A 26771-nucleotide genomic window follows, 5' to 3' on the forward strand; every position below is an offset into this window, starting at 1 on the left:
CAAAAATATGTTAAAAATCTACTTCGAAAATGCAAATCCATGAGCGACAGTGACAAGATACGCCAGACAGCACCAAAGGGTATAAGTAACATTTGGAATCAAGCTCTTGAACATATCTACAGTACGAACAGCGAAGGTTTTAATTTCTTCAGTGCAGAAACCAATAAGAAAACGCTTCACTACACATAATGGACGTCTATCCATAAAACAAAACACGGTTATCAAAGCCAGCACAAGAATGTTGAACGGTTCACCAATTCAAGATGCGTTGTCATGGACGATGAGATGTGTATCAAAGCCGACATCAAACAGAACATCGGCCTTGCCTATCCCAAGAGTGTTATGAACAAAATTAAAAATTTCACTAAAAAAAATCTTGTCTGGCAGGCGATCTGCGGGCGTGGCAAAATGAATCAACTTCTCATCGAATTCAGTGCCATCAACGGGCAAAATAACAGAAACGAAATATTTCAATAAGTTCAGTAAATCCGACTAGACTAGACTAGTAGTTCCGTCGAATTTTTATCACGAGGTTTTGAAAAATCTTCCTTAATAATATCACTTTATCCGAAAAAAAAATTGAGCAGCGCAGAATGTTAATTGAGATTACCGGGAAAATTATCATGTGTTATACAAACTAGAAAACATTGCAACCTATTTTGTTCTATAATTAGTTACATCAATATTAGTGAAATGAAGAAACCCCAGTTAAGCTTCAGCTTACGTAACAAAACGGAATTTTCATGCGGTTAAAACGTATCAACGTTGACGAGCCGTCGCCGGTAGTGAAAAGTGCAACAAAAACATTCAAAGCTTGCTTTGGCTCTCATTCTGACTGGAAGGGGTACGAGGAGGGGGTGATTGTTGGAAAACGCAAAACACACTACGAAGATCAGTCACCAGGCTACTGATCGGATACCTTCGTTATTGATACCACCATCAACCATATCGTAATCCTCGCCCACGCAGGCAAACCAATGCAAAGTGTGAGCTACGGAGTGTGGACGTTTGTCTGTGGATAAAAGTAGTAGTGATTCAATTTTTGGGGGATAATACAGAGTACCTAACGGGAAAGCGTAACGTTGTCTAGACGTCAATTTTGTTTTTATCTTTTTTTGTTTTTTTTTTTGGAAGTTGAAAACGATCGAGAATTTATTCAAAATGTAAATGAAAATTAGGCTACTTTGTCAGCAAATTGATTGTCACAGATAAACACCACTAATGCAGCTCACTAAACCTCTAACTGCATCGGTTATCGATTGAAAACCAAATGCACAACAAAACAAATAGGAGGTACTTGTGTTTACTATACCAAACTTATCCACCACCATGGTTTTAGACTTTTAACATTAAAAGTATAATAGAGTTTTACCGCAATCATCGATTCGGGACCAACCTTTATTGGCAGACGATGGCCTCGTTTGTTTTTGTACGTTTGCATCCCTGTTTCCAGCTGAAAGGAGAAAGAAGAGAGAGAGAAAGAAAAAAGTATGAGATGAGTGTTGAACCGATAAATGGGGACATCGATTTTTTATATTGTAGTTTCCAACAGAAGTCTTACAACCGCTCGTGTTTATTTTTAAATGGTTTTTCTTTTATTTTCCTTTTTTATACAGTGATACTGAATACAAGTGGTAAGCTTATAAGCCGGTCCGGCTTAGACCTAGATGACGAACCTTGAAACAATACAGCAGGGTTGTAGGTGATGATCGGTTTAATTGTGATTTATTCAGTCTAGTTTTTGATCTCGAAAGAAGTGATCGATCTATCAACTCAAGGTCAGTAATAATTTATTGCCTCAGTACGATAGATGGTGGATAATAAAACAAGGAAGATTGAGTTTCCGCATAGTTTAAATGAGTTTATAATTTGTTCGACTTAATCTAGCTGACTTTATGATGCGACCTTCAAATTCAACTGCGCACAAGTGTGTGGAATAATTGATTGATTCTCAATGCGAGATGTCAATAGATCACATCTTAACTCTATCTGGAAACCAGGTTTCTCGTGTCAGCAGAAACTGCATGAGAGGTGAGTGTTAAGTGTGAACATCCAAGTACACAAATGATGTAGACACCGGTCATCAGTTACCGATGAATGATGGTCAATATTTGCTAGGTTTAGTAAAGATTGTACGCGTCTGAAGGAAAGACATTTTAAGTTGCAGCTTTCGGTTGGTAAAGGAAAAACATTCAATAGGTGAACACTAAAAAAGTATGAACATGAACTCTGCGAGGTATCTTTCGCCGATGATAACGCAAAGGGTGAATAATTTGTTTATAATTAGTTGCTAATTGGCTATGGTAATTTTGAATTTGTTGCTCACATTTTTTTCGAGAACTTCGCTAAGCTCATAAAAAGTTAAAGAAAGCACCCCTCCCTAATAAGCTTAAAAACAAATCGAAACTCAGTGAATAGGTTAATGCTAATAAGTTGCTAATAAGTAACGATTATTTTGAATTTGTTGCTCAATGTTTTAAAGTTTTTTTGGAACCTCGCTAAGTTCATATTAAGTAAATGAAGCACCTCTACAAAATAAACTTGAAAACAAATCGAGACCCAATGGATAGTTTGTTGCTATCAAGTTGCTAATTAATTACGGTAATTTAAAATATGTTGCTCAATTTTTTTAAAGCTTTTTGAGTACTTCGCTATGTTTATAAGAAGTTAATGAAGCACCCTTTTCCCAAATTATCTTGAAAACAAATCGAAACCCAGTGGTTAGTTTGTTGCTATCAAGTTGCTAATTAGTTACGGTAATTTTGAATTTGTTGCTCAATTTTCCAAAGCTTTTTTTGGTATTTCGCTATGTTAATGAAGCACACCTCCCAAATAAGCTTGAAAACAAATCGAGACCTAGTGGATAGTTTGTTGTTAATAAGTTACTATTTTGTTATGGTAATTTTGAATTTGTTGCTCAACGTTTTAAAGCAGGGTTGCTGAAATTCGCCTCACGCAACTCATTAACGCTCACCGCCTGCGAACGATTCAAGAACGGAGAAGCAAAGCATGTAATGCCGTACGAGGCAAAAGCTATGCTTAATATGTGACTGCCTGAGCGACTCGCAAGAGAGAAGAGATCTTGCTTTTTCATGCTGGTTGCTATTCCGCCGTGAGCCATTCTCTACCATTTCAAGAGCAGGTATCATCAGGCACAAATAGCGCTTACATTGAGTCAATTTTTGACTCACTGCGAGTCAAAATGCCAGCAATCATGAATGCAAGTGTACGAAAAAAATTGAAGACAAAAATTAGCGATGCGATGGAAGCAATTTTTTATTTTGCTTAGTTTAATTGTCTCGTAGATATAATGTGTGCGTTGTACATCACAAATTAGTTTAGAAAACTTTAAACGTAATATCATTACTTATCATTGGAAGATGGCGAAACGATTGGGTTGGATAAAAATTAAACTGATAAATAAAACTGATAGTCCGCTTCAAAACGTCGTTTAAAATCGTATACTAATGTACATATAATGTACTTCCTACTGCAATAAAACTAATGAAAACAGTTTATTCAGATTTCACCGAATACTATTCTCACGTTCGTACTCCGTGCTGTTGAAATTTTGCGGCAAGTAATGGCAGAGAGAATTTAAAAAAGCTGGAGTTGAATCACCTGAGGACAAACACTTTTGTAAAGTGAAAATTTTGCAGTTTATGTTCTCTTTCGGGTTGGTTTGATATTTATTTTATTTATGATTTTGAAAATGGACTGATATCTACAGTGATATTTTTTAAAATCACATATGATTATGAATGATCAAGTCCAATACGCAATATCAATATGCAATGCAAATAGAGTGACAAAAATATATTCTGAATATTGATTATAGAGGCAAATCTAATCTTTTAATTCCAGGGATGATTTATTTTCTCATGTTTTTATTATATTAAACACAATTCAACGCTTCTTCGCATAGATTTGATTTATAGAAGTAATAGGAGTGCAGGGTTTTCCACAACGTTTGAACCTACTGAGACGCCATGTAACTGCTTGCTCTGCAAAAATCAAAGCAATTAAGAAGAATGGCTAACAAAGAAATAGTCATTACTAACTAAATACTCATTCAGCATCTTTTACCATACATCTACGCAAATTATCGATTAGAATAACTGTACTACGATCAGGAAATTAAAAGTCTTAATTTTGAGAATCACGGTTGTGGTTCCGGCCAACTGCCACAGAATGTCGAAGCATTTTGTAAAACGCAACATAAAATTGGAGGAATAGATGTTCCATTGAAATTTACTTTTGCAGTTTTGTATCGCCTTATTAACTTAGTCCTATTTTAATGCATTCATTAAATTTTTGCATTTAATATTATCATTTTTGGAGTTTCACAAAACTATTGCCTCGTAAGTTTTTTTTCCGAAAGCAAACAGCAAAATAATAACGTAATGTGATATCAGTTGAGAAATTGATGAGCTGAAATCAAATTAAGATTACAATCTGATATTGCTGTCAAAAATGTATTGAAAATAAAATGTTCTACAATTGACTCCCGAAGTGATCGGTTTAGCTTTTTTTTTAAAAAGAACCTCCGCTAAAAGAAATTGTAAATTCAATTTCATAACATTTTACAATATTCATATTACAGAGGAAACGATTTCAATTTGAAAAATAACACAATCCGCGTGGTTTATCGATTTGTCAGATAGTGCGATTTAGAATTTTTGTTACTCATTGCATTATTTACCTTAAAACTATGTTGAGCAACAAAATTTTTACGTGAATACTTAAAGGATCACATACAAAGAGTCCAAATGAAATATAATTCTGTTATCATATAATCAGGAGATAGTAGGAGAATATAGGATCAAGAAAAAAAAATATGCATTTAATTCCACTTTATTTAACGTCACTAATGTCACGAGACAGATAATTTTGTTGTGTTTGATTGTATGATACTTGATTTTTAGATATTTATTTCGTTATTGGAAACTGCGGAAGGTCTTCATTGCACTATTATCCATGGCACAGTTTCCAACAAGTAACTGTAGAAAGTTTGTTTGTTTTTGATAATAATAGAAATATCATTCTTCAGTAAAATCTTATGTTGGCCTCCAAATTAGTGCCTTATACAAAATTATAGAAGTTCTATTTCGGTTTTAGTTTCTATTATATTGTAGCTCTAACGCCCTGTATATTGAATGTGACGGAATTATTTGATGTTTATGGTTCTTCTAGTATTTGTACGAACTGATAGTGTTTATCATCAAAGTTGGTCTCAATCTTTTTGGTAGTTGACTTGGCTCGACACAACTTGTCTCGAAGTCAATAAAAATACTATTAGTTTATTATGAATGATTAACATGAAATTAAAAGCAATTATTAGTGTCATCAAATATGTTTATAATTATTAAGTTAACGATCGTCGAATGGCTTTGTAATCGGTATATAAATAGTTTCACGATCATGAGAAACAATAATAATTGACAAAAACTTGGGACTATTACTTCTCAGGCATAATAAACAACCCTACATTCGACCGAATGAAAAATACCAATTTGGCATTTCGAATGAGGTATAATTTGTTTGGAAAAGTCGAACTCGATCGAAACACAAAATGAATTTATTATAGAACTACGGAATAGGAGTGAAAGTTACATATTTACGACACACAAAAACGCTCCATTTTTTTTTTTTTTAAATAACTATTTATTGGAATATGAGTTAAAATTAAATTATTAAGATTTAAATTGGGTGTTCAGCCACAAGTGGTGACTTTTCAGCCCTGTTATATATATATATATATATATATATATATATATATATATATATATATATATATATATATATATATATATATATATATATATATATATATATATATATATATATATATATATATGATTTGGTTATTACCATGAAGACATCATTTGCTTCCGCAATTCTGAGATTTTTGTGTAGGGAAAATTCTAAACCTACTTGTATTGTGTAATGGGGAAAAGGAACTTATATACTAACTTACTAACTAATACAGAGAGCGAATCGATTCAATTGAAGATTGCATCGATTTTTGTCGGAATTTGCTTATAATATTATGTGACATTACATCTAATGGTTCTATATTTGTGAGTCTGTGTAACTCATTTGTACTAAACCAGGGAGGACGCTTCAGAATCATTTTCAGAATTTTATTCTGAATCCTTTGAAGCGTTTTCTTCCTGGTGGAACAACAGCTTGACCAAATTGGTACCGCATAAAGCATGGCTGGTCTGAAAATTTGTTTATAAATTAACAATTTGTTTTTTAGACAGAGCTTAGAATTTCTGTTTATAAGAGGATATAAACATTTAATATATTTATTACACTTTGCCTGGATTCCTTCAATGTGATCCTTGAAAGTGAGTTTTTTGTCATACGTTAAACCTAAGTATTTAGCTTGATCAGACCATGTCAATTCCAAGCCATTCAATTTGAGAATGTGATTATTGTTTGGTTTAAGAAAAGAAGCTCTTGGCTTGTGAGGAAAGATAATTAATTGCGTTTTTGCTGCATTTGGTTTAATTTTCCATTTTGACAGATAATCACTGAAAATATTTAAACTTCTTTGTAGGCGACTGCAGATCACTCTTAGATTTCTACCTGTGGCTAACAGACTTGTGTCGTCACAGAATAGCGATTTCTGACAACCAACGGGTAGATTTGGAAGATCAGAAGTGAAAATATTATACAACATTGGAGCTACACTCGAACCCTGCGGAACACCGGCACGTACGGGTAGCAATTCAGATTTACAATTCTGATAGCTAACCTGAAGAGTACGATCAGTTAAATAATTTTGAATCATTTTGATCAAATAAATAGGAAACTGGAAATCAGACATTTTTGCTATTAAACCTTTGTGCCAAACACTGTCGAATGCTTTTTCTATGTCTAGAAGAGCAACTCCAGTGGATAACCCAGAAGATTTATTTGATTTTATCATGTTCGTTACTCTGACAAGTTGATGAGTAGTTGAATGTTCATGACGAAATCCAAACTGCTCTGGTAAAAAAATTGAATTCTCATTTATATGAGACATCATTCTTAACAAGATAATTTTTTCAAAAAGTTTACTGATAGAAGAAAGTAAGCTAATTGGGCGATAACTTGATGTTTCTGCTGGGTTTTTATCAGGTTTTAGGATAGGAATTACTTTAGCGTTTTTCCATCTTTTTGGGAAGTAAGCTAATGAAAAACACTTGTTGAAAATTTTAACCAGGAGTCTCAAGGCAACATCGGGAAGATTTTTAATAAGAATATTAAAAATTCCATCATTACCAGGAGCCTTCATGTTTTTAAGTTTTCTAATAATTGATTTAATTTCATCAAAATTCGTCTCAATAATGTCATCGTGTGATAACACTTGGGTTGAAATATGATCATATTTCAGTGAGACTTCATTTTCAATAGGACTCACAACGTTCAAATTAAAATTGTGGACACTCTCGAACTGCTGAGCAAGTTTTTGAGCTTTTTCGCCATTTGTAAGAAGTATTTGATTTCCTTCCTTGAGAGCAGGAATAGGTTTCTGAGGTTTCTTAAGAACCTTAGAAAGTTTCCAGAAAGGTTTAGAATATGGTTTAATTTGTTCAACTTCTTTAGCGAAATTTTCATTTCGCAAAAGAGTAAATCTATGTTTAATTTCTTTTTGTAAATCCTTAACTATGTTTTTCATAGCAGGATCACGAGAACGTTGATATTGTCGTCGACGAACATTCTTCAACCGAATGAGCAGTTGAAGATTGTCATCGATGATAGGAGAATTTAATTTAGTTTGAGCTTTGGGAACTGAAAGATTTCTAGCTTCGATAATATAATGATTCAAATTATCAATTGCTGTGTCGATATCCGCAGAATTTTCTAAAATAGTTTCATGATCCACATGATTTTCAATGTGAGATCTGTAATCCAACCAATTTGCTCTATGATAGTTGAAAATAGAACTAATTGGATTAATTATAGCTTCGTTGGAAAGTCTGAATGTTACAGGAAGATGATCTGAGTCAAAATCAGCATGAGTAATCGGTTCACTACAAATGTGACTTTGATCTGTTAGAACCAGATCAATTGTAGACGGGTTTTTCACGGAAGAGAAACAAGTAGGATTACTGGGATGAAGAACTGTAAAGTAACCAGCTGAGAGTTGATTATGAAGTATTTTACCATTACTGTTATTTTGCCTACAATTCCACTGGACATGCTTAGCATTTAAGTCCCCTATTACGAAAAATTTCGATCGATATCTTGTAAGTTTTTGCAAATCGCCTTTAAAGAAATTTAATTGTTCGCCGGTGCATTGGAATGGCAAATATGCTCCAGCGATGAAATAAATTCCATGAATGGTTTCAACTTCGATTCCCAAGCTTTCAATAACTTTAGTATTGAAAGAAGGTAAAATTCGATGTTTAATTTGCCGTTGGACAAAAATGGCAACTCCACCACCAATTCCAGTAAACCTGTCAAATCGATGAACCACATAATGTGGATTACTTTTCAATTTTACATTTGGTTTAAGAAAAGTTTCTGTCACAATGGCAATATGAATTTTGTGAACTTTGAGAAAATTATAAAATTCATCTTCACTCGATTTCAAAGATCGAGCATTCCAATTTGCAATATTCAAATAATTATTTAACATCACTGTTAAATTTTAAATTCATTATAATATTATTTGCAAATTTCCATCCGATTTGAAATGCTTCAAAAAGTGATGAAGTCGAATTCATTTGGATGATCATTTGAAAAAGTTGATCTTGTAGGTAGATCATTTTATTTTCAGTTATATCGCCTAAATCGACTTCATTTAAAGAAGCGAATGGCATTGAAGGAATATTTGTAGGTAGACTGCCATTAGAAGAAGATGATTTGGCCGGTCTACCTATTAATAAATTGTTTTCGTTAGAAGAAGAACTGCAAGGCGGTCCTGTGTTTTGATTATTTACATTAGAAGAAATAGGAGATAGATTTCTACCTAATATACCAGCATAACTGACATTAGAAGAAGATGATGACGAGGTCGATCTACCTGTCAATAAATTGTTTTCGTTAGAAGACGAATTGGCAGGTGCCTTAGAAGAATTTTCAGGTATGTTCTGTAAATTTAAGGTCGTTGATTTGATTTGTTGTCTAAGCGAACGAGCGTTTAAAATTTTTTCCCTGACAGGACATTTCAAATAATTGGATTTATGATTTCCATTGCAATTTGAACATGAAAATTTATCAGTGGTTTCATTCATTGGACAAGCGTCTTTCGAATGCGATTTACCACAATTCAAACACCGTATATCCATATGACAATTTTTGGTTCCATGACCGAAGCCTTGGCAACGACGACATTGCGTTAAGTTTGCAATACGATTATGCCGTTTATAATGTTCCCAATGAATTTTAATGTGGGAAATGAAACGTACTTTTTCTAAAGTTTTCAAATTGTTTACATCACTTCGATTGAAGTGTATTAGGTAAAGTTCATGGGAAATTCCAGAGCGTGGTTTAGAAGTACCATTCGCTCTTTTTTTCATAAGTATTACTTGGGAAGGGGCAAAACCAAGCAATTCTTTTAGTTCATTTTTAATTTCATCAATACTTTGATCATTTGATAATCCTTTCAAGACAGCCTTGAAGGGTCTGTCTGATTTTATATCATATGAATAAAATTTATGAAGTTTCTCGGACAAATATCGAATAAGACGTTCATAATCTTCCAATCCATCCACCAAGACTCGACATTCTCCTCTTCGTCCGATTTGAAATGAGACTTTTACTTCCGGGAGAAAAGTAGAAAGCTCAGTACGGAATGCTTTGAAGTCGGAAATCATCACCGTCACTGGTGGCATAGATTGATGTTTCTTCCCAGAACGACAAGCGTCCATTTTGGGAATTTTTGAAGAATTTTCTTCTATGTCGCTACAATCGGATTCAGGAAGAATCTCGTAAATATTGTTAGACGGCATAGGATCAACGGAAGGGAAATCCGTCCGTTGTCTTTTATTTTTACATTCAGATTCTATAAGATCGTGAATGCTATTAGAAAAATGTTGAATAACGGATTGTGATTTATTCCGTATTGAATTATTTTTAGCCTTAGGCTTGTTGCCTTTCCGGTTGGACGCAGGCATTTTTGAAATTAATGAAATTTTAAATTAAATTAACTAGGCTAAATTAGTCTTCGATTAGACTCCTAGCTAGCCTTAAAAAAGGCTGATTAATTTCTTAGTCACTCTAATATCACTCTTTGTATCACTTAGTCACTCTAATATCACTCTTTGTATCACTTAGTCACTTAGTTAGTGATTCAGGTAGCCTTGAAAAAGACTGAAGCCTTGAATCAATGAAACTCTAGGTAGCCAGAAAAAAAATTCCAGGAGCCAAGAGCTATACGCGTGCGGTGCGAACGACTGTTCAACACCGACTGAAAAAAACGCTCCATTAATAACCCTTTACAGTTTGATGATTAATCAATAACATATTCTGGCAGGTATCAAAGTTGTCCCTAATGCTACAAATCACGATTGAAGTATAGCAAACACCGAAGAAATGTGCAGTGAAGACAATTCAAAAATATTCGACATCTTTCTTATAAGCTTTATACAGGAATAAAATTTTATCCTGGGCGGTCATTCAGTTGTACCACCATACGTCGCAGAGAACGAATCACCGTGAGTAGAAAATTCGACTCAACGCGAGTCATCAGCACCACCGAATAGCTTTCTACCTAAACGCTTCGAAACGAACTCACTGCGAGCGAACAGAGTGCATATGTGATGCTTGCTTGCTTTGCCAAGCGGTTCAATTCTCTGAGTGGAAGGAAAGAATGAATGAAGCAGACACGGAATATATACAAACTGCTTGCCGCACGGGTAGAGCATCGCCGGTGGAAAGAATAGTTCACGAGTAATGTTTCATCGATAGGATCAGCAACCTTGTTTTAAAGTTTTTTTTGGGACTTTGCTAAGTTCATATAAAGAGTAATGAACCCCCCCCCCCCCTTACAAAAAACTATGAAAAAAATCATCATTTTTTTATCGTGCAACAATATAAATTCAAATGTTTTGCATGATAAAAAGCATCATGGAACAACATTTTGTAATTTTTTCGTGGAAAAATATTGAGAAATAAGTCGGTGAAGAGGTATATTTGAGAACGCTTAAAAATCATGATTTGCGGTGTTCACTGTATCTCAGCGCAGACTAATCAGAAGTGAACGAATCAACGCAGCACAGTTAGAATAGAAGTTTCTCTAGACCCCAACGTTTATGTTTGATTTTTTTTAATGTTTTAATTTTTGGTGGTTGTTCAAAGTGAAAACTACGATTTTACTCGAAAAAATCCGCAATTTTGTAGCTGTTAAACCTCCCCAAAGTAACAAACAACGAAAAGGAAAACGTTGGGTCTGTTTTTTATATGTAGAAAGTGTGTGCAAAATTTGAAAAAAAGGTGCAGTAGTTTTTGAATGACGATGGACACCGACTTTCAAAACCTGCTTTCGAGGAAAAAGCGTTTAAGGGTTTTTGTCTATAAAATCAATGGAAACAATCAATTACTCCAGGGAGCCCGTAAGGTCTAACATTTTCAAAAAATCATATTTTTACTTTTAGAATTTATTATAACGAAACATTTCAAGAATGTTTTATCAAGTTTTGAAGTCAATCGAAATAGAACTCTTGGGCCTGTGCGCCGAGCTCTTGCTTATTCGAAGAATGAGATAACCATAGATAAAGGTCCATAACTTCCAGAGTTTCGTTCCAATAGGCTTAAACATTTCACAGAAAATTCTTCAAATGTTTTACTATAAGAAAATATAAAGAAACTAATAAATGATTTTTCAAAAGTGTTAGACCCTACCCGCTCCTTAAGGGAATTCGTTATACCACATTTAAAAGAACTTGGACTGAAGACGGTTTTCCTAAAATTTCATCTCTTTAACTACCATTTCGACAAAGCTAGGGTGGTTCTAGTGATTTTCATTTTATTTGATTTTTAAAAGCAATCGCTTTGCCGAAACATTTGAAAATAAATCAGTATTGTTTAGGCATTATCAGGCAGGTTAACATTTTTTTTATATTTGTTGAACATCTATCTCTTGCATTTGTACACTTCCGATTTGGGTAGCACTCTAGATTTTCTCGACACCTTGAAAAGCTTCGTTTTTATATTTATATGAATGTGAAACATAATATTTGAGTTTTTCAGGAAAAAATTGTCATTTAATCACACGTTTCCTTCTAGTAGAGCATCGATGGAAACGCATAGTTGATTGATATTTTTCTAGAAAATTTCTATCGAAAAATATGAAACTGAATAACTTTACACGTTCAAAAATTATTTATTTATTAATAAAAATTCAAAGTGGTACAAAAATCGGAATTATTTTTGATGCAAGAAATACAAATAAAATCGCTGAACCCCGCTTTTGTGAACTAACCAAATCAATTTGAATGAATTTATGTCAAAAATTAGTAAAAAATCGTCTAAAAAATTAATGTATTTTAATGAGGCTGTTTGAACTATAAGAGACTGGCATCATTACACCGGAGCGGGTCATTTCACCGAAAACTATTTCGCCGAATGTCATTTCGCCGAGGGGGTGATTTTGCCGAAAGGGTAATTTCGCCGAAAGGGTCATTTCGCCGAAAAGGACATTTCGCCGAAAGGGTATTTTCGAATACATCATATTATTATTTTTTTGTGTTGTTTGCCACCTGTATAACTGATGTGGCACAGCCACATCGAACAAACTAAGATGGCTCGGCGGCATAAAGTTTATTTATTTATTTACTTATTTATTTACATGTAATCGATATAGAGTGTGCAGTCCTAATGATTAATAATTATTACTACTACATGGAATGAAAAGTCCCGGGACTCTCACAGAAAAGATGTGAATAGTTTCGAACCGTATATATTTTTGTTGAGAACAAGCCTCTAGATGGGCAATACCAAATTTAATGACAATCTATCCATTAGTGTTTGAATAACACTTGATCGTGTCGGACGCGTTCTAGTTTTCATCAAGCTTTAGAAAAAGACGCACCTTGAACTGCGTTTTCATGCATAAAAGCAATGGTGAAATTGAATGATTTGTGGTACGGATTGGTTTACCATCCCCCGTATTCTTCAGACCTGGCCCTCAGCGACTATTATTTATTTTAAAACCTGAATAGGTTTTCCAAGGGATGAAATTTTCATTGTGGAAACGGAAGGCCTTGACAAATAATTTTTTTTTCTAATGGTATCAAAATGTTGGAAAACCGATGGGTCAAATGTATCGCTCTAGATGGAGATTATACTGAGGAATAAAATAGTTTTCATGGAATAAAATCGAGATTTCCTTTGTTAGGCCCGGAACTTCTCATTCTAAGTAGTATTTCTAAGGATTGACTGAATTCTGCTACGCGTTATGTGAAAGTCGAATTCGGCAGATATTGAAAGTTTGTTGTAGACCAATAATAGCACTGTTGTATACATCATTAGTACGGCTTAGAGATTATCGAAGAAAGACATTATTCCGAAGAGCTCTACTGCGTACCGTTCAAAAGTCGGTTTTCCAGCAATTCTAATACCTTTCTATAGAGAAAGGCAAAAAGGATAAATGGAGCTAATCAAGTGGAGTACTGCTAAGTGGCACTAGTCGCTCAATATTTGAACTTCTAAGCTCTGAAAAATCGAAGACGAATCACAGATGATAAATAAAAAAGGCAACTTTTTAATATTTATCAATTTTGAGCACGTTAACTCGAGACGGTCGAGATACTTGAATGAAATTTCACGTTCTGCTAGTTCAAGACTCGATCTCGATCACAAATAATCGAACGGTAATTATGGTTTAATGCCGATTAAACTATCACCTGCTGCCCGCCCGTCACACATGCGATCATTACTGGTCGGGTTCATTTTGAACCGAGTAGGCGATTTAATAGTGCGTCAGAAACCTGATCTATCGCAACAAGTCGTTGTTTCTTTTAGTCGCTTTAGTACCACCAAATGGCTTACCGATTCACAACCTACAGGCTGGTCCATACCAGCTAACCAAGCTAACGCTAACCTTCAGCTTCAGATAAATTCCATCGCGATTGCGCAGCTCCACGCTAAGGCTCTGTTTTCTAACTATGCCACTGTCTCATAATCACCAGAGACCATAAACATTACCTGTCGATAGGCGCCGTGCCAAAATCATGTCGTGATCGTACCTGTCATTGACAAACCGCGTTGTAGTTGTTGTTGTTTTTTTCTTTCATGCAAGCAATAGACGAGAACCGAAATTTTAGTGGTACGGTTTGACCTTGTACAGCTGGTAGTAAATTACAACTTTGGTTTGTTTCGGATCAAAGATGAATGCTACTCGTTCAGGTTGATGGGAACCTTCTGCTTTACCATACTGACTCGGTGGCGTGCAATAAACATGACAGCAAAATTACTTTACAAATTTTCTTACCAACATTGAAGGACACATGGCGATCCTTGCGGTACACCAGCTGTTGATCGGTCAGACTTAGATTCTCTCGCGACAGCGATTTGACTAGGATGCCCCTCAGGGCTGCCAAGGTAGTACTTGGTATTCGATCCAGTTCATCCGCCATACCCATGTCTGTTCCCATTACTACCTCACTTAAACAGCATCAACACCGAAAAAAAAATATAACCATCAATCAATCACCAAAAAGTGGAGTTCAATTTCACTGAAAAACTGCTCCGGACAATTTTCAACGATTCATTGCACGATTCGCACTGAGCACTCACACACACGGCTTTCGTTTCGGTGATCACTAGGTTTCTTCCACTTGACAAACACTCGACCTGAATTTCAGATCGATCGATCGATCGATCAAGCGCATTCGATTGGTATTCCGCCTTCACCGCAACGACAAACCAGCAAGAAGCAACCGAACGGCATCCAGGAAGGTGTTAATTTCATGCCACCTGATCATGGCCCCCGGATAATCTATGACACTTCGTCTTCTTCTTCCGTTACAAATTGGCCGACGCGAACAAAATCTTCTACCGCACAGGCCGGAAATTTGGACAATCCTGCAGCTGTTTGCAGGCACATGCACATCACCATTAACCGAGATGTTCCGTAGCAAATAAATTGAGCAAACAAATAGTATTTATAGTTAGAAATGATCTAAGGGGTTCGTCACTTCTTGCGTCAGCTTTCCGCCGAGTTGGGGATAAACGTTATTTCACAAATCACGTCCGACGTGACACGATGATCTGCACACACGTTGTAATCAATCGAACACTCATCACTCACTCACTTGTGTGTTATCCACCGAATTCCAGTGTCAACCATTCCTGTCACAAACAACTAACTAACTATACATCCTGCGTGGCGTCAATTCCGCGACTAACTGTGAAGGGTGTTGTAAGTCAAACAAAGCCGGTCAATAACAGCTTACCCTCCTCGGAGCAAGATTACACACAAACACACACCGACACATACAGATGGGAACGGAGAAGCAGAAAAAAATAAATAAATAAAGAACTGACACAAACCGCGGCGCGGTTTTAAATCGGGAGGAGGTAGTATTGCAGCAGCCACGTCTCATAGAACCGAGATGCTGATTGTAACTAGTGGATAATTGAACCGCCGTCGTGGAGCGCACAAAAGACACCAGCAAATGTGGCGCTCTGGTTGGTTGGTTGGTCGGTTGGATGAGTTGAGCTGACTGTCATTATATCTATCTCTCCGAGGAGGTCGGCGGAAGATGGTAGAATCCGAAACCGACCGACAAAGCAACGCTTGTCAGTGCCGAAGTGCATTACGTCATTCTCTACCTGTCGATTTACCCATATGGGAGATGGATGCTTCCAAGGAGCGGAGTGAGAGAAAGAGAGAAAGAGCGCGAGAGACATTAGTAAGCAGGAGGCGTAGGCTGTTCACGCCAAACTCATGCATAATTGCGGTACAGGTAGGAAGGTGTTTAGTTAAGATTACTGATGGTGTGTCACAAGTAGCTAAATGCTAGAGTAAACTCAGTTTCACAAACACTGTTTCACTCGGATCAGCTCATGGCGATAAGCTGATTGCAAAAAAAAACAACGAAACACCTTAGTAATCAAAAGTGCTGGAGTTCAAACTTAATCATCACTTCCAATCAATGTAAACATGTTAAGGCATTTTCCAGACGAGGATGACTTCTTTACGACTATGACATCACACAACCAGTGCACTGTCGTCATTCATATAAAACTGATTGTTATCTTTACTGGCCCTCGCTGATAAGACTATAGAGTTCCGAGTATTTTGGAAATTCTCTTTTTCGGCAAATGCTTGTTACATTCATCGCCTTTTAACACTGTTAAAACAGTGTGCGACCAGATCAAGGTTCTACTTACAATTTCAGGAAAACAGCCATTGTTGAAAAGCACTTCAAGAAAAAAACATCAATTTGTTCAGAAAAATCTCTTTTGAATTTCCGCTCTTCGATTGCGAAGAAAATTCCTTTTACGTTTTGCAACAATGGCCGTTTTTCTAAGATTGTAAATTGTCCCTTAATGTGATGGTAAAGAAACTAACCTTCAGGATTGTTTGCAAAAATTGCAATAATTAGTAGCACAGAGCTCTGCCGCACATTTTCGAAGTGTTAAAATTATTTGAGTCCAACCAGGTATACCAGTTTGACATGAGTATTTTTTTGTGAAAATGAAACACTGATAAAAAAATAAAAAAATTAAAGAACTGAGCATTGTTTTCTATACATCTTGGCCACCTTTCTGGCAATTTATAGATACCACGCCAATATAAATACAAATGTCTGAATGGTTAGACACGACATTTTAGACTTCTTCGGAGGAATCGAATTGTGGCTAATCAACGAAAACAAATAATAGTCGGAAGAAGCCCAGTTTGGTGAATACGACGGATGGGGTAGCAGCTCCCAACCAAAAGCTTTGATTGTATTCTGAACCGATTTTGCTCTGTGTGCTGGTGTATTGTCGTGTAAAAAATTTATTTTATTGTGTATTCTGACCATTCTGGTTGTTTTTCGATAAATTCATGATACAAATTGATCATTTGTTGTCTCTAGCGATTGATATTAACAGTTTTGCCGAATCGATCTGGCTTCGCAGTCGATGATGATGCCTGATTTTTTTCCGTTTAGGATTCTTAAAATAAATCGTATTTCTTCACCAGTAACAATACGATGCGGAACTGATATCATTTTATTATTTTGTCTTTGAAGCAAAGTTTCACTAATGTTTTCTTCTGTCTTTCATTCAATTCGTATGGCACCCATTTTCCAAACTTTTGGACCTTTGAGAACTTTATTGTTGTGCAACATTTAACATTGCTGCCATTCACTTTTGACTAGAACTATCATCTCCATCCAATATTGCTTGCAATTCGGCATCTTCAAACTTTTTTAATGGAAGTACGTGGAAGAGTACTTCATTTCCAACATAAAAAAATTATCTCTGAACATGATTCTGCAACTATACAGCGCTTTTTTTCGAATAAAAATGAAAAATTACAGCTTACCGTAAATCGGGACTCGAACATTCGATAATTGGCTTGTAAAGCTTGTAAAGCTTGTACATTGAACCGCCAAACCGATTTTTTTTTTCATTACGAACTCGTAAATGAACGTTTGGCATCAATATTTTATCAAATTCGCTCAATTCGAAAAGTTCGGTTCGGAATTCCTCTCGATTTTTTCAAAATTATAAAACCGAAGCGAGGCAAAACAACGCTTCTAGACGATAAAAACTGAGCGGAAAAATTTTTACGTATAAAGCTAAAGATGAAAAGTGTAAGGTTAATGGTAACAAGTGAAAGTTAAAAGGTCGAAGGTAAAAGATAATTAGTCAATAATAAAAAGTAACAGGTAAAAGATACAAGGCAAAGAGTAACAGGTAAGAGGCAACAAATTAAAAACTAATCGGTAAAAGAATCAAAATAACGATGTACATAATGAAAAGTAAAATGTGAAGAAGTGAAAGAAAAAAGATACATCGTGAAAGGTAAAATGTAATAGGAAAAAGGTAAAAGATAAAATGAAAAATGAAAAGGCAAATGGTAAATAATAAAAGGAAGAATATGAAAGTAAAAAGAAAAAGGTAAATGGTAACAGATAGAAGGAAAAAGGTAAAAAATAGAAGGTAAACGGTTGAAGGAAAAATGTAAATGGTAAAAGGTGAAAAGGTAAAAAGTTAAATGGTAAAAGGTGAAAAGTAAGAGGTAAAACGTATCAGGTTACAGGTGAAAGAAAAAAGGTAAAATTTATAAGGTATAAAATGAAGGATAAAAGCTAAACCAATAAAAGGTAATAGATAAAAAGTGAAAGACAAAAGGTAAGCGTTAGACGGTAAAAGGTAAAAGTGAAAGATAAAAGATGAAAGGTAAAATGTAAACGATAAAAGGTAAAAGGTAAACGGTAAAAGGTAGGAGGAGAAAGGTAGAAGATAAAAGTAGATATGTTGCAGATAAAATATAGAAGGTAAAAATTAATGGTAAAAGGTAACAGGTGAAAGGTAATAGGTACAAAGTAAAATGTGAAAGGTAAAATACAAAAGGCTAAAGATAAAAAATAAAAGGTAAATGGTAAACGGTGAAATGTAGAAGGTAATAGGTATAAAGTAAAAAGTAACAGGTAAGAGGTAAAATGTGAAAGGTAAAATGCGAAAGCTAAAAGATAAAAGGTACAATGTCAAAGGTAAAGATAACAGGTAAAAGATAAGATAAATGGTAAATTGTAGAAGGTAAAATGTAGAAGATAAAAGATATAAAGTAAAACATAAAAGATAAAAGGGAAAAGGTAGGTAAAAGGTAGAAGTTAAAAGATAAAAGGTACAAGATAATACGTAAAATGTGGTCCAATTGCCTGCTGTTGAATTTTATTTGGATCGGGCTGTCGGTTCTGTTGTAACGGAATTTTGTTGAAATGAATGAAAAATTGGTACTCGATTTTTTTCAGAAACCGCTGAACCGATTTGACCAAATGAAAGGTCTTACAATCCCACAAAACACTATGACCTTCGGTTCCGAAATTATAAATTGATAATCAAAAAATTCTATCAGGCAAAAGGTAATCAGGTAAAATGTAGAAGGGAAAAGGTAAAAAGAAGAAGGTAATAGGTAAAAGATAAAAGGTAATAAAATAAAAGGTAAAAGGTATCAGGCAAAATGAAAAATGTAAAATGTAAAATGTAAAATGTAAAATGTAAAATGTAAGAGGAAAAGGGTTAAAGTTACAAAGTAAAAAATAAGAGATAAAAGTTACAAATTACTTTAAAAATAAGATAAAAGGTGAAAAAGTAAAAGATAATAAGTACAATCTATAAGTCAAAAGGTGAAAATTTGAAGGGAAAAGATAGAAGGTAACTGGTAAAATGTATATAAAAGGTAAAAGATAAGAGGTAAAATGTCGTAGGTAAAATACAAAAAGAAAAAGGTAAGAAATAAATGGTATAAGGTAAAAAGTCAAAGGTGAAAAATACAAGGTGAACGGTAAAAAGTAAAAGGTAAAATATAGCAAGTATAAGGTATAAGCTAAAAAGTAGAAGATAAAAAGTATAAAGAAGAAGGTAAAAGGTACAAGATAAAAGGTAGAAGGTGATCCAATAGCCTGCTATTGAATTTTATTTGGATCCGATTTTCGGTTCTGGAGTAACGGAATTTTGTTAAAATAAATGAAAAAAGTTTAAAAGATTTTTTCAGAAACCACTAGATCGATTTTAACAAGCTCAGGCTAAAACGAAAAGTATTACAATCCCATAAAACACTATTAACCTTTAATCCTTCCGGTTCCGAAATTACAGAATGATAATCATAAAAATTCTCCAATTCTGCAGGTCAAATCGATTTCGGGTATGACGTAAAAAAATAAAATTAAAAAAGTAGGTTATAGGTAAAAGAGGAAAGGTGAAGGGATAAAAGGTAAAAGGTAAGAAGTGAAGGGAAAAGTAAAAGGTAAAAGGTAAAAGATACAAGATAAAAGGTAAAGGTTAAAGGTGAAAAAGTAAAGGGTAATAAGTACAATCTATAAGGTAAAAGGTAAACATTTTAAGGAAACGATAAAAGGTTGCTGGTAAAATGTATATAAAAGGTAAAAGGTAAAATGTCATAGGTAAAATATAAAAAGAAAAAAGTATGGAGTAAATGGTATAAGGTAAAAAGTGAAAGGTAAAAGGTAAAACGTAAAAGGAAAAGGTAAAAGGAAAAAAGTAAAAGCTAAAATTTAAAAGGTTAAAAATAAAAGATAAACGGTAAAAGGTAAAAGTTACAAGGTAAAAGATGAAAGATACAAGATGAAAGGTAAAAAGTAAAAAGGAAAAAGGTAAAAAATAAAAGGCAAAGAATAAAATACGAAAAGTAAAAGGTAGTAATTTTTTTAGTTTTAGATTGTGGTCAAAAATTTCTAAATGGAACTCTTCGTGGCAGAATAGATTCTCACAAACTAAAATTTATAGGATGCTGTTTGATTTTTTACGGATTCGACTTCCGGTTCCGGAGTTACAAGGTGAAGTGTGCAGAAAATTCTAAATTTTCGACAAATTCGACTCAATATCAATTTAAAAAAAAGAATGACAGATTTTTGGTGTGCCCTTTTTTCATACCACTGAAGCTCGAAAACTGGTATTTGTACAAAATTGGTGTCGAAGAAGAAATTTCAGGGAAACAATCGAGTACTCTAAAAAATATTTAGAACTTTCTCTTAAAGATTTAAAAACTAATCGAAATAACAACGATTTCTTTTAATTATTTCATTCAACAAGAATCTTATTAATTTTGCCTGTACAATTATTTTCGAGTGTTCAATTGCCTGTTTTCATCCAGTACTTGAGTTTTTGAAAATAAATATAAATTTTTGCGGTAACTACATAATTTTCCAAATGGACACAAATTGCATTAACGTCAACAGGTTTGAAATCAAAAATACCGCAAAAGAAATTTCGGATGCGGATTCATAATTTTTTTTTTCAGTCAATTTGCGAATTTTTAGTTTTCAAGTTTTACCTTTGTAAAGATATTGATTTTACAAAGTTCCTAATCGATTTTGGATATCATTTTCCTTTTCCACTTCTTTTTCGACACCATTTTTCTACTAATTACAGTTTCCTTCTTACAAGGATTTGAAGAAATTTTTATGCAAAAATACATTCCCAGTTTTGAAAAAAAAACTGTCTTAAGTCAAATCGGTCACTCCATCCTTGCAAAAACAAATGGTTAGTCATACTGAAAATGTGTGCCAAGTTTCATCCGAATCGGAGCAAGTCGATGCTGTTTTCGCCACCATTTCTGCTTTTAATTTCTCGAACTAGTCAAACGCAAAATATCATTGCTATTGACATTGCAGAAAAGCACAAACAAGTGTCTCTCATTATTGTCAAGTTTACGTTAGAGTTAGAGTCTCGGACGAGGTGGAACTGATTCGAAGGAAAAAAAACAACACAGCTCGACACTGTGCGAGGGCAATAAATTCCGTCGTTCATGAAAAAAAACAACGGATGAGGCAGTAAAATAACTTAGAGGAAGAGACTAATCATTATCAGTAACTGATAAGCGGATGAGAAAGGTTGAAAGTTATTCATGGAAATGATGATTCATTGAAAGAATCATATTGCCCAACAATTGCAGTAAAATTAACAATGTTCAAACAGACTTTAGACGTAAGATGGTGTGGATACGAAAAATAAAAAAACCATAAACCCGCCGTGTGATTTCCAGAGTCATTACGTCGAAGAAACCTTATTACCCTTGACGGACGTCATATTTTGATGTTTACACAACCCGTTATTTAATCATAAAGCACAGCACTGGACACTAAGCTGTGGACATCCAATCCGTGCAGTGTAGTAATGAGAGGGTCAGTGAGAAATTCAATCTAGCGCGGTAGCACTATTATGATCTCGAAGGTCTATAATTTCGGCTACTCAACTCGGCTCCTGCCTCCCCGCTTCCACATTGGTGGCGTACGGTGGTTACTTGATCGGTGAGTACTACTAGCAGGTCACGATTAACATGCGCCCAGCTGGACCCAGATGATTGACTACCGAGCTACTTTTCTTCATTCACCTTCTCTCTTTGTTTGGATGAATGTCTTCACTAATACTACAGTTTTTCTTTTTGAGAGTCTGTGAAATATTATGTCGTCAAGAGTGAACGATATGAGGTTAACGAGCGTCACCCAAATGTGGCAAGACGATCAAAACTGTATCGTAGAATTGGGAGTGTGAATAAGGAAAGATTATGATAGCCAAGTTTTGACATTGTACTTCCACCGAAAATAGTCTGGCATTTTAGGCGATGATTATTGAGCTGTTGGTTTGGCTTAGTTTCCAAGTTCATTCATTTCTGCTTTGATTGATTACCATGTGCTAATTTTTCATTTTCTTAAACATTTTGCATCGTAGACGATGTGAGTATCTTGAATGATACTCTTAGTTAGGAGCTTAATTTACACTAAGCACGATACGGTTAAGTTAATCCTCTCTACGTTTTCCTTAAATTGCGGGTAACAATTGGAACATGAACAGAGCCAAGATCAGTACTCTATCTACTGCCTACTGATAAACGTGTAACTTGATCCGTAATCATACCGACGATCGGTTGATTGACAAGCTCACTGATCACTAATCTTCGGAATATCTCAATCCCGGTCTGTTGACACCACTTTCAGCCGCCGAATGTGTGTCACCTTCTCAAGTTACAATTGGAAAACCAAACACCACACTCGAACCAATTATGGTGGTGAGCCTTTGGGCGCGTGTTTCGCATTTACTTAGCTTAGGCGGGTGGCATTCGCCGCCGACTGCTCCTGGTGCACAGATTAGAATTAAGCTGCTCTCAGTTGTCGACTGGATGACCTTGACAAATTGACACACGGAACAGTTTATTACAGCGATGCGGAGGGATTACATATTATACTATCCGAAAATGAATCGGGACATGAACCTGCAGCTGGTGATGATAGACGGAACGATGAATCCAAAGATTATACTAATGGTTAGGAACTTGGTTGGTTGACGCACAGCACAGAACTGTTCGATTTGGTGTGGATCTGAAACTCATTACTCATTCTAAGAACCGCATTCGAAGGTACACGCAACGTGCTTGGAATACATCTCGACGAGTGACAAGCTGGATTTGTTGTAAACTGTCTTCAATTGTCTTCGTTTTTAAAAGAGATTCCGTTAAAATTCAATGCGAAACAACGGAAAAATGCTTGATTGTTTGGTTTATTTTACGTATCAGAGTGTACTTTACTCTGTCGATTCTAGCGTTGCCTTAAAGTCATAAAGGTATGTCACTGTAAATAGGAATGATAAATGAGCCAAGAGAAAAAATGTCCAAGGTGATCTTTTAAGTGATTCAATGTCACTTCCAGGTGATGCAATGTCATCGTCGTGTTTTAGGTTCAGTAGTCATTTGCCTATCTGTGCGTACAATAAACAATGTCAACTATAATTGTAGCTGTGAAGTTTGCGCTGTAATAGGATTTTAGGGTGCTAAAGAATATTTAGCTACTGAAGGGGCGGGTAGGGTCTAACACTTTTGAAAAATAATTTTTTTCAAAAATCGAAGAGAAAAATTTTGAATAGAATACCACAATATTATATGTACATGAGAAAGGTATCATTACACCACTAGGTGGATTAAAATAGGTTTTTGTTACTTTGTGGAAGTTTTACAACTACAAAATAACGAATTTTAATTGAAAAATCACATTTTTGACTTTAAACAACCATAAAAAGTTCACAAAACTAAAAAAAACTACAAGGATCAGCCCCATGGGGTCGAACAACCCATTAGGGCTGATCCTTGTAGCCATTGAAGTGGAACAAGGCAACTATAATTTCTAATGATCTACAATCAAACAGTTCAATCAATCGTCAAACTTTTGAATCCGGAATTGCACGTGAGTCTTCTTAGATTGATCTTGATTAGGAACCGACACCTACCATTGTTTGTCTTGATTTGTCTTTATTTAATAGCCGACGAAATACACCAATATCCCAAATGTATGCAATTATATCTTTGTACATACTCAACATTTATCTTGGAGTAGTTGTCAATTTCTCAGGCAAAACGACATAACCTACCTCTAGCATGCTACACCTAGCACTGAAACGTTGGCTATAATTTCGCTTCTATTTATAGATTCCAACAGCTTCGCTTTTGCATCGATTGACCAATCAGAGCGATAGTTTTCCTTTGATATATCGCTTACTCCTTCAAAACCGTCGTCTATGGCAGGGAAATCCGGTATGCCGGATATTTTTAGCAGACAAAATATCCACTGCTTTCCAATCGAATGATGAAATAATATTAATAATTGATACAAAATAGACTGAGACGTAAGTGTTTAAAACCTGACCACATTTCTACGTGTATTTTTCTTTAAGTTTCTGATTTGCACCCCTATATAGAAAATAAAGATGTGTTGCACATCAAAATCACAGAAAAACATACGTGTCTCGAAAAACATCTACTACAACTATGTTGCTTTCATTTTTAGACTTCTGATAATCCGATAAAATGGTGTATTTTTAATCCGTTAGACCATCATTTGATCACAAAAGGGTAGCTAGCCGGGGATATGCGCATTGTTTCGTCTAAGCGGGATAATTTCATTCTCAAAAATGAAAACCAATTTTATAGTACATAACCTTGAAAATTCACATCAAAACGCAAAACTAGGAGAAACACAGACAGTTGACTTCACCACTTTTTGTTTAGATAACACCAGATCTTCACGTTTCATGCCTTTCTAAGACGAAACGAGAAAATCGCATAACTTTGAAAATTCCCATAAAAAAGTCACATAAAAACTGTACAAAACCGCATAAAAAGAGACTTGATTGTAGCCAAATATTTAGACTGACAGTGTGTGACGATGATATTCGATTACATGGGGCCATTCGTTTATATTTCGAAATCGACAGGTCTTAATGGTTTAGCATTCATTTAGAAAACAATACTCGCGAAATTCGCTACTACCGTCAACCGTAAAGTGCAAAATAATTTTCAACTACTGAAAAACATCGAGAACTAAACCTACTGTAACGAGTGAAGGAAAAAATGGTGCCGCGATTTAAATAAAAGGCGGGCGGGTAATGTCACAGACATAACTTAAGGACGTGAATACGAATAAAACTGACATGTTTTTTCCGCACTTCCGAATATCGTGAATCGTGCGTATTAGTGGATTGATCGTGTGAACTTTAAAACTTTTACTGCTTTTCTTGTAGAATTGAAACGGAGCATCTGTAGTGTTTTCTCCTTAGATCTTTTCTCAACCCGAACTTTCAAGTCATGTTCAAACCCCAACTCATACATTTGTACACGAACACGTGCACATGTTCGGTGGTACAACCAAACACCATGCACGTACATCGCGTATGGGCTCAATGTTCGCTCGCCTACTGTTGAACAGTGATTCAAAATTTTCACAATGTCCATCGCCTTTCTCATATCAATCATACTATCATATATAACATAGGCTGATCTTCAGACAACTGTTTACGTACTTTAAAAATCACTATTGATTTTATCACAAGCGGTTATTGCCACGTGAAAAATCGTCGTTTTAAAATGACACTGATCTAATTACGAAGTGGTTATGATTTATGTATGACCGTGATCATCAGAGATGTCCATCTCCTCTGTGTGACGAAGAGCATGTGTTATTTCTTCTCTCGCATTGACAACATCGACGAGAGCTCCTCTCTTTTACGTATATACACCACTGTTATATAAAGTGTGCACGCATCATGAGAGAGCGTGTTTATTCTCTTTCACGTCTAGCACTGGATCACAAGAAAGTGCTAGAGCAGAGCTCTCAAATTCTCTGAATGGACGCAAATATTTTCACCGAAGTATAAATGCCGATGAGCAGCTGGTGATGTACGATTCGAATAAGAGAAGGGTGGGGCACGCATATGAGGCAAAAATACAACTTACTGTTGAAATTCCGTTTTTCCTTGCTGCGATAAAGATTTTCATAGCAAACCCAGCGCTACTCTCTTTAAGTTAAAAAAAAATCACAAAAGTGTTCACTCACTAACACGCGCCAGTGATTGCTTGGGTGTATTTAGGCGAGAGCGATTCATACGAGGAGAATGTGGTACCTATCTTCTTGAAACACAAGCACACTCTCAAAATCTGTCTATTCGTCACTGAGAAGATGTGCGTTTTCCTTTTTGTGCGGTATTCGCCGGCTGCTTTCCGCAGTGTAGGCATGAAACTTACACGCTGGTGTATCACTCTAGTGAAATGCCGTAGCTGGTGATCATAAAAATATGGAAATGAGACGAGACGTAAATTAAAAAAAAATCACTACTGATTTGATCGGACCGGAAGAATTTAGGAAATCGTTTTCAATGATGATAAGCCTGCCCAAAGTAATGCTCAAATGAGCCATTTGTATGAATACCAAATAATATCGAAATTTAAAAAAAAAAAAACGTTGCTGAGCTTTTGGGAGGAGTCTTGTACTACGAGGTTTTCAAACTTGCTCGAAAAACGACCAGAATGCTCCACAGGATATGAGAAAAGAATGTCATTTTCCAACACGACAAAACCCAAGCAATGGACAGTTCCATGCGTATAGTGAGCCTCTCGCGATGCAATGGTTATGTGCACTATGAATCGATTGTGTGGTCTGTTGAAGCAGAATGACTAAATACCACGAAAGGAATATAAGCCAAGACTTTGTTTTGCTTTACAACACCTAGCAAACAGTGAAAGCGGTCAAAAATATCATTTCCGAAATGAGGTGGAACTTTTGGTCCAACCCGCCATACTCCCCAAACTTGATCCGCTCCGACTTTCA

The 26771-nt window shown here is 35.3% G+C and overlaps 1 protein-coding gene across 39 annotated transcripts in view; it reads right to left on the reverse strand.

Moving 5' to 3' along the window:
- LOC131432946 (ensconsin) overlaps positions 1-26771 on the reverse strand; it is a 383203-nt gene that overhangs the window by 57648 nt on the left and 298784 nt on the right. For 18 of the 39 annotated variants that reach the window (XR_009229999.1, XM_058599569.1, XM_058599566.1 and 15 more), the window contains 2 exons: positions 1397-1453; positions 920-1012 (listed from right to left, as the gene is read on the reverse strand). Coding sequence is in view for 38 of the 39 variants with exons in the window: in XM_058599569.1 (XP_058455552.1) it covers positions 920-1012; positions 1397-1453 (150 nt within the window). In the remaining variant the exon portion in view is untranslated. Of the gene's footprint in view, positions 1-919; positions 1013-1372; positions 1454-14428; positions 15714-26771 lie in introns of those variants that run through there. The other 21 variants (XM_058599583.1, XM_058599581.1, XM_058599578.1 and 18 more) reach the window with 6 other exon arrangements.

The sequence above is a fragment of the Malaya genurostris genome, chromosome 2, assembly GCF_030247185.1.
Source record: "Malaya genurostris strain Urasoe2022 chromosome 2, Malgen_1.1, whole genome shotgun sequence".
Classification (NCBI taxonomy): Eukaryota; Metazoa; Arthropoda; class Insecta; order Diptera; family Culicidae; genus Malaya; species Malaya genurostris.